Consider the following 9202-nt stretch of genomic DNA (forward strand, 5'->3'; position numbering starts at 1 on the left):
CTACTTCTAAAGTACATAGAATTCTTTTTGGTGGTTGGCAGAAATCTTCTGCATGAGTATTTTACCTCTTTCTTTCTGGCTACCATTATCTCTACTCCAGAAGGTGATATTAGTTCAGAGGGAATGTTTTGGGATGCTCAGGTTCTAAAATCTCTTCTTTGTAAATTAAAGGTGTAGTGTAGTTATCATACCATACAGAGAGAAGCAAATCAAAACTAAATGAAAAACCCAATATGCTTAGTTATACTGGCTTTATTTGTAAAGAAAACTCCCTAAGATGACTGACACCTTTGTTGGTACTAATAAAAAAGGTTCAGAAGTGTCCTGTCATTACTACAAAGTTGTGCCATGACTACACAACTACCAAGCTTGTGTGTGCAGTAAGCTTGTTCTCTCTTAGAACTATTCAAAATGACAACTTTAGGTCTGCCAAATAGGTGTTATCGCACAATTAAGTTCATAAGAACAAAGATAAATACTACATGAAAACATCCCTGGGAATAATAAATTTATTATTTGATTAGTCCTGACTTTCAGACTTGTTCTTGTGATATTGAGACCAATTTGATGATTATGAAAACAGACTTGTTGCAAGTTATTTCTCTACTACAGTACAGACCTCAGGCCCAGCCTTTGGATCTCATGAGAGATGAAGGAATTTGTTCTACCTGGGGCTAAATTCTTCTGTGACATTCAGGAAAGACTTGGGTAGCCATATTTGTTATAAGAATATCTACACTCACATCAACACTTTCATTCCTGGATGTAATTGGATTGATATGCATTTTCATCCCTGGTTTTTGGTAGCTGAAATATTATTCTCAATTATTGTGAAACTAAGATTTGTTAATGGACAGTAGGCATTTTCTGTTCAGGCTACTGAATTTGGAGATTTGATCTCAGTTTACTGCCAGAAAGTCAGATTATAAATGTAGGCAGTTTTATAGCTAAGGAAAGGCATATTATCACATACATATACATGTCTTAAAATAAATCAGACTCTTAGTAAGAATTTTAGTGAAACTACCATTTTGGTAGTAGTTATAATTTTTCAGTTTAAATAATTAATGTGAGATTGAAGAAAACACAGAAATGGATTATAGTCTGGTAAACATTTTATATAATTTGAAGTATTTGTGAGGTTGATTATTGTGGCAGAGAATAAAACATTAAACAATGGGTTCAATAATCATAAGCTAAAATGTTTTATTGATGTATAATGTTAAAGACATTATAGTATTCATATTAAAGTTTTTATAGGGCTAAACTTATACTATGGACAAATATACTTTGTCCTATAAAATCTTGCATCTGTATATTTTCATTTATTATTTTTTATACAAAGCAGCAAAAGGACTGCCTAATTATTTCTTGCCTGTATGGTAAGGTTACTAAAGGATGTTGGTATTGAAATATGTGGTGGCTATAAGACAGGTGGTGCTGGGAGGTCATGTTTAAATTTAAGTCAAAGGAAGATCTTGGAGCTTTATATTGGGCATAAATGTAACATAAAAAGAAAGTTATAAATAGAATAAAATTGAGTAAAAACTCCAGGGACACAGTGATAAACATACTGATAATTATGGGGTTCGCTAGGCTGCTCCTTGACCTACCTACACAGCATGTTCTTTATAGTAATTTCTGAAGTCCCATGGGTGTTCAGCTTTGTGGGGGCCTGGCTATGAATATCAAAGACTTCCTGACCACAGTTAACTGCCATATGAATTGACATCAAGAATATATATGAGTCCCATTTTTCATACCTTTTCTCCCATGGATACACCCCCTGACGTGATGATGACATCAGCACGACTGATACCCTCATTCAAGGCATTGAGTAAGTCATCTGGGCTGGAAAAAAATAAAGACAAATTAACACACAAAGCAAATGTCTTAGATATAGTGCTAACTTATAAACTGCTTCATATACCTAATCAATAGGTATTAGCATGAGTATAGCCATATATTCTGTGTGAAGTTGTGAAGTGGGAATCAGAAAAGACTGTCCAACAGGAGCAAAAGTTTTCATATTGAAAAGTCCCTTGCAAATGCTATAGGGATTCAAGGTGCTTCTGCAGCGTCCTTTATTCTAATTAGATAACACAATGAAACAATGAAAGCAGACTATAAGGTGTTGTCCCTGAACTTTGTTTTTTTTGCTCAAGTATTTTACTATCACTTGAGCCATAGCTCCAGTTTTAGTTTTTTTTTTTTTTTTGGGGGGGGGACGGTACTTAATTGGAGGTAAGTGTCTTAGGGACTTTCCTAGCTTCAAACCATAATCCTTAGATCTCAAGACTCCTGAGTAGATAGGATTATAGGCATGAGCCATCATTGCCTGGCTGGAATATCCTAGGTTTTAGGACTACGTCCTCAGAAACCCAAGACACACAAGGACAGTTGGTAATCCCAGGTGTTGGGAAGATTAAATAAGACGCTTTGGAGTGAATGACTTAAGTGAGGTCCTGTGAAGTGTCTGGATTTTGATAGCTAGAAAGAAATAGGAAAGAGTTTTATGAATAAGACTACACACACTAGTCAAAGTTTGGAATTATGATCAAGTCTGTGGTATTTCTAGATCAATGTGGACAATGGCTGGAAACTACTGTGATAGGACAAGACATAATTTTGGAGGAATCTCAAGTTCAGAATGGAATATGGAGTTCATCTAATAAGAAATGAACAGTATGAAGAGTGAGTAGATGTCTACTGAGGAGTGAAAGGATAGAGAAAAAATGAGAAGAAATGCAGAGACTATATGACCTATTCTGAGAAGGTAAAAGGACAGGATGAGGGCTGCTGGTGTGGTTCATGTGATAGAGCTTTTGTTAAGCAGATACAAGGGCCTAAGCTCAATCTCCTGTTCTGAAACAAAAACAAAATACACAAACAAAAACAAAGAAAAGGAGAGGATGAATATTAAGGATTGATTCTAGGGATATTCCTGAGAGTCACATGTAGGCAGGCATACTAGTCCCTTTGATGGCATATATGGCGTGAAGAGAAGAGATAAAAGACATCAAGAGGATAATGGACCTTATCCTTAGGGTTTCACAGGTCTTTCTTGGGATTGATTGAGAATAAACAAAATGTCAAGTATCAGAACTCAACAAGGGACAGGAAATGTTAGTGATTAGCTGAATGGGACTGTTTAATCACTATTTTAAATCCATACAGAGCTATTGAGCAATGTAACCTGCACTTGGCATTTTTCTTCATCTGTAGAGAAGATACCTTTGAGGTGTTTATGTCCAGTCTGCATTCTTGTTTACTGAGAAGTTACATAGGAAGAAAAGGGTGTTCATTTTCATTAGCACTCCCTCACTGCTCTTTGCCTCTCTCCTTATGGATATCTAACATGGACCTCTGAAAAGGGAGGAAACAGGAGAAACACCCCAAACACAGAACCTTAAGAATGTGGTTTAGGTGCAAATTTATTTGATATATTAGCAAAATATAATTTTGTGCTCACACAGAGACTGTAGGTAATTTCATCAATCTTACATGAGTTATGACACTGATTCTATAGGATTATTGTAAAGTCATTAAAAAAGTATCAGTGACATGTTCATCATTGTTTTGTAAAAGTGTCAATTATTGTCAACATGAAATGTTTCAATTTGTAGAAATAAGTTATGAAGGATTTTGTTATGAAGGATTTTGTTTCATATCTTTACTGCTGTGATTTATCAAAGAATATACACAATGATGCTTTTTACTGCATATCAAGTTGTGTCACTCTGTCTAGCATCATAACTGGGTTCCACCTTTTTGTGCCCTATTTTGCCCCCTCTCTAACTCTACTTTCTGTTGCATATTTCTCACGTCTGAAGGTCTGCCCAGACATCATGGATTTCCTTATTTATTACCTCACAATAAACTTGTTAGGTATACTGAATGAGGAGTATTATGTTCAAAGTAGAATATGAAAGGCCCAGCAGAGCAGTAAGCGCCAGAACTGGCTAGAGCTACAACTTCTAGTTTCTCCATAAGCATTCCCCCCACCCCCATCTCTGCCTAATCAGAAGTGATTGTGTATTTTTTTTTTTTGTTAGTCGTGGGCCTGAACTCTGGGTGCTGTCCCTCAGCTCTTCAGCTCAAGGCTAGCATTCTACCACTTGAGCCACAGCACCACTTCCAGCCTTTTCTGCTTGTGTGGTGCTGAGGAATCGAACCCAGGACCTCATGCATGCAAGGCAAGCACTCTACCACTGAGCTACCTTCCCAGCCCCTGATTGTGGAATTTTTTTTTTTTTTTTTTTTTTTTGTCGGTCGTGGGGCTTGAACTCTGGGCCTGGGCGCTGTCCCTCAGCTCTTCAGCTCAAGGCGAGCGCTCTACCACTTGAGCTACAGCGCCACTTCCGGTTTTCTGGTGGTTTATTGGAGATAGGAGTCTCATGGTCTTTCTTGCCCGGGCTGGCTTTGAACCGCGATCCTCAGATCTCAGCCTCCTGAGTAGCTAGGATTACAGGCGTGAGCCACCAGCGCCCGGCTTGATTCTGGAATTTTTTTTTTTTTTTTTTTTTGTCAGCCGTGGGACTTGAACTCTGGGCCTGGGCGCTGTCCCTCAGCTCTTCAGCTCAAGGCTAAGCGCTCTACCACTTGAGCTACAGCACCACTTCCGGTTTTCTGATGGTTTATTGGAGATAGGAGTCTCACGGTCTCTCCTGCTCGGGCTGGCTTTGAACCGCGATCCTCAGATCTCAGCCTCCTGAGTAGCTAGGATTACAGGCGTGAGCCACCAGCGCCCGGCTTTGATTGTGGAATTTTTAAGGCATATGATATATGATGAAAGCAAGATTCTCTTGAGATTGGACTCTTAAGCAAAAATATAAAAAAACAGATTTGCTGGGAACTTATCTGGAATGACTGGAGATGACTGCAGATGTACAAGTGTTTGTATAGTTCTATGGAATGAACCAACATGATTCTGAATTTTAAATTTGTATGGAAACAAGGGTTTTGATTAAACAAAACTTAAGGGCTTGGCCAGTCATAAATATGCTTTACTTTTAGGACTCAAAATTTGAACTATAAAACATTTTCACAATTGTATGCTAATAAACCATAGTAAAAAGTAAAACAATATAGTAAATATAATAATATAGTAAAAAGTAAAACAAGATAGTATAGTCCAGTACTTATGTATTTATCTCTCACATTTCCCAAATGGTAGTATTTTATCATGTTTGCTTCAAATTTCCTCCTCAGATTTTAATAAAAACTGAACACTGGCTGGGCACCAGTGGCTCACACCTGTAAGCCTAGCTACTCATGAGGCTGAGATCTAGGATCGTGGTTCAAAGACAGCCTAAGCAAGAAAGCCCATGAGACTCTTATCTCCAATTAATCACCAGAAAACTGGAAGTGGCTCAAAGTGGTGGAGAGCTAGCTTGAGCAAAGGAGCTCAAGGACAGTGCCGACACCCAGAATTCAAGCCCCATGACTGACCAAAACAACAACTGTTTGCTTTCTAAGACTAGGATATTAGTCTAAACAATAATAAAGGGTAATAAACATGTAATGATTATAATCACACATATTGTAATGAAAACATGCTTTCTCAGTTTTATTAAAGAGAGAGAAAAATATATTAATTTTCTTGAGGACAGAGGATTAAAAAGTGTAACTCATAGCGAGGTGTCAGTGGCCTATAATCCTAGCTACTTAGGAGGCTGAGATCTGAGGCTCATGATTGAAACCAGCCTGGATAGATAAATTTGAGAGAGTCTATCTCCAATTAACCAGGAAAAAGGCTGGACTAGAGATATGACTCAAGTAGTACAACATCAGCTGTGAGTGGAAAAAGCCTAATGAGAGTATGAGACCCGAGCTAAAGCTCTGGTAATATAGCAAAGTACCATCTTAAGAGGTTGAGATTTAACTACTATTGCTTGAGACTGAACTAAGCTACTCTAGGGACTTGAAAACAAGGAACAAAAATGGCTAAGAGAGACACAGGAAAGCCTGCCACACCATCTGGGTTGTAGAAAGCCACGAGAGATGTTCATAAAAAAGATAGTCTGATGTGGAGCCATTGTGAAGTTTAAGCAGAAGGGAGTGTGGTCAGTGGCTTTGGCCTTCCTGGTGATCACAAGGTCCAGATTCTGAGTAATAATATGGGAATAAAGCACCAAGACTAAACCTGGCAAAAAGCTTAGCCTTGGGCCTATAGTTTGCTGTCAAGAGATGAGGAGGGACTGCGAGATTAGAGCTCAGATCCCATAAATCATGCACACTCCCCAGCTTCCCATGCCTCTTACCCACCACAGGGTGATGAATGGCTTAGTGGAGTCTGAAGGTACTAGATAAAATGTCATCTGGACAAAAGAGTCAACCAAGAAACTTCAGAACTAAAAAATGCTATGGTTCAAACAGAGTTAACAGACAGCTACAGAATGTTCTACTCAGCAATTGCAGAACACATATTTTTCTTAGTACCTCACAGAACTTTCTCAAAATAGGTCATATTTTGGATCATAAAGTAAGTTTTAGCAAATACCTGAATAATAAAATACCTTCCTATATTTTATTAGATCACAAAGGACCGAAACTAAATCAACAGCAGGGCAAACTTCAGAAGATACTGAAATATATGGAGACTGAGCAATACAGTTTTGAATCATTCAAGAAATAAGTGGAATAAAACAATTCCTAGAATTAAATGTAAAGGGAAATACTATTTGTCAGAACCTGTGGGACACAGCAAAGTATATGTGAAGAGGAAAGTTTATAGTTATGAGTACCTACATAAAAACAACAACAGAGATTTCAAATAAACTACCTAATAAGGTACCTCAAGCTCTTAGAACACAAGAGCCAACCAAATCCCAAGTTCACAGATGGAAAGAAACTATAAAGATCAGCACAGAACAGTACTTTGAAAGACAACCCTTTACCTAAAGCAATCAAAAGAAAGAGCAAGAAGATACAAATTACAAAATTAGAGATGAAAAGGGAATATCATAACAAATACCAATGAAAATCAGATGATCATTTGCGAACACTTCAAAAGTTCATATTCTAATAAACTCGAAAATGTAGAAGAAATGTATTTCCTGAGATAGATGACCTACTAAAATTAAACCAACATGATGCAAACCTACAACAAACAAACTGAAGCAGAAAATGAGTTTCCCAACAAAGAAAAGCCCACCATAGGTCAAATTCTCTAGTGAATATGACTTTGTTTTTTTTTTGTCAGTCATGGGGCTTGAACTCTGGGCCTGAGCGCTGTCCCTCCATTCTTTAGCTCAAGGTTAGTGCCCTACCACTTGAGCTACAGCACCACTTCTGTTTTGCTGGTGGTTTATTGGAGATGAGTTTCACAGCTTTCCCTGCCCGGGCTGGCTTTGAACTGCGATCCTCAGATCTCAGCCTCCTGAGTAGCTAGGATGTGAATGTGACTTTTAAGGAAGAACTTGACACCAATGCTTTTCAAACTAGTCAATAAAATAGAGGAATACTGCCAAATTCATGAAGGTAGAATTATACCCTGAAATCATGGCCAGATAACAACACAATAAAAAAATTATAGGTCAATTTTCCTTGATGAACGCAGACATGAAGATCTGAAGTGGAATACCTGCAAAGTGAGTTCAACAACTCAAAAGATCATATATCACAATCACGTTGGTTTCACATGAGGGATGTAAACACGGTTCAGTATACACAAACCAATAACACAATACTCTGCCTACAAAGGACAAAATCACATGGTTATTTTAATTGATGCAGGAAAAGTCTTTAATAAAATTCAAATGGCTTCAAGATGAAAGTCTTGAAGAAATTAGGAATAGAGTGAACATGCCTCAACTTAACCAAGGCTATGTACAATAAGCCTATAATCAACATCACATGAAATGAAAAAAAACCTGAAGCTATTTCTTCTAAATTCAAGAACTAGGCCAGGGTCCCCACTCTACGCTATTCCTCAATATAGCACCTGAACTCTTATCTAGAGCATTAAGGCAAGAAAAAGAAATAAAAGGATACTAATAGAAAAAGAATTAATGAATTTTCTATACACTAAGTAATTAGCAGGCTGAAAAAGAAATTAGGAAACCAGTCCCATTCATAATAGCTTAAAAAATGTCTAGGACTAAACCAAATAAGATGAAAGATGTCTAGAGTGAAAAGTATAAAACCTTGATAAAAGAAATTGAAGAAGATAGTAGGAGATGGAAAGGCATATTTTCATGGATTACCAGAATTAATTTTGTGACAATATCTATACTAGAAAGCAGTCTACAGCTTCAATAAAATACCCATCAAATCCTAATGTTATTCTTCATGGAAATAGAAAAAAAAATCCTAAAACTGACATGAAAGCATAAAAGACCCTGAAAAGCCAAAGCAGTCCTGAGCAAAATAAAAAACACTGCAGGTATGACAAAACTGGTGTCCAAATACACTAAAGAGCCTTAGTAAAAAACAGCCTCATAGACCAATGGAATAGAAAAGGAAACCTAGAAATAAACCCACATAGTTATAGCTATCTGATCTTCAACAAAGTGTCAAAAATATATGTTGTTTCCAACAAATAGTGTTGGGAAAAATGGATATCCACATGTTTCAACTCTAATTAGATCCCTATCTCTCACCAGTTGCAAAATTAGTTCATAATGGATCAAGATGATGGAAATAATGAAACAATACAGTTCTATAACATTATATAATAGTTACATAAACAATGACTATTTCTTCTACACATATAGACTGAACCAAAAAAGGGAAAATTGGCTTGAGGATTGTGATATGGTACTATTTTAATAGATCACACTCTTCTTCCTCTTACCGTTTGCATGTTAGAAATATTAACTTAAGTGAAAAAAATAGAAACCACAACATTCCTCTTCAACTTGGGAGATGGCACCAATAAAAATAGTAACACTCTGCCTAGAATTTTAATCTCATGTCAGAGAAGCACAAATTTAACAGACAGGTATAAAAAAGAGCAAGAAATATATCTCAAACCTAACAGGATGAATATGACTTTCTCAAAACTATATATACTTCCTGTGAAGGGAGCATTAAAATTTCTACAAAGTATGACTTTTTTTCTGGCTCTGCAAATCAGCAAGTCTGATTGTATAGAGATCCCACTTCATTAAGACTCCTTTGCCTTTTAAAATTTTCTTTGGCCTTAAATGACTATAATCCTGATTTTAGCATAAAAATCTTTTTGCTTTACCATGAAGTC

General features: G+C 36.9%; 1 protein-coding gene across 1 annotated transcript in view; it reads right to left on the bottom strand.

Moving 5' to 3' along the window:
• Window positions 1-1870, bottom strand: part of LOC138809403 (gephyrin-like) — a 30731-nt gene extending 28861 nt beyond the window's left edge. Inside the window, exon 1 of the mRNA XM_069995928.1 lies at window positions 1764-1870. Coding sequence (XP_069852029.1) covers window positions 1764-1775 — 12 coding nt within the window. The 5' untranslated portion in view covers window positions 1776-1870. The remainder of the gene's footprint in view (window positions 1-1763) is intronic.
• Between the last annotated feature and the right edge of the window lie 7332 nt (window positions 1871-9202).

This window comes from Dipodomys merriami, unplaced genomic scaffold (genome assembly GCF_024711535.1).
Source record: "Dipodomys merriami isolate MVZ:Mamm:240054 unplaced genomic scaffold, mDipMer1.0.p SCAF_497, whole genome shotgun sequence".
Classification (NCBI taxonomy): Eukaryota; Metazoa; Chordata; class Mammalia; order Rodentia; family Heteromyidae; genus Dipodomys; species Dipodomys merriami.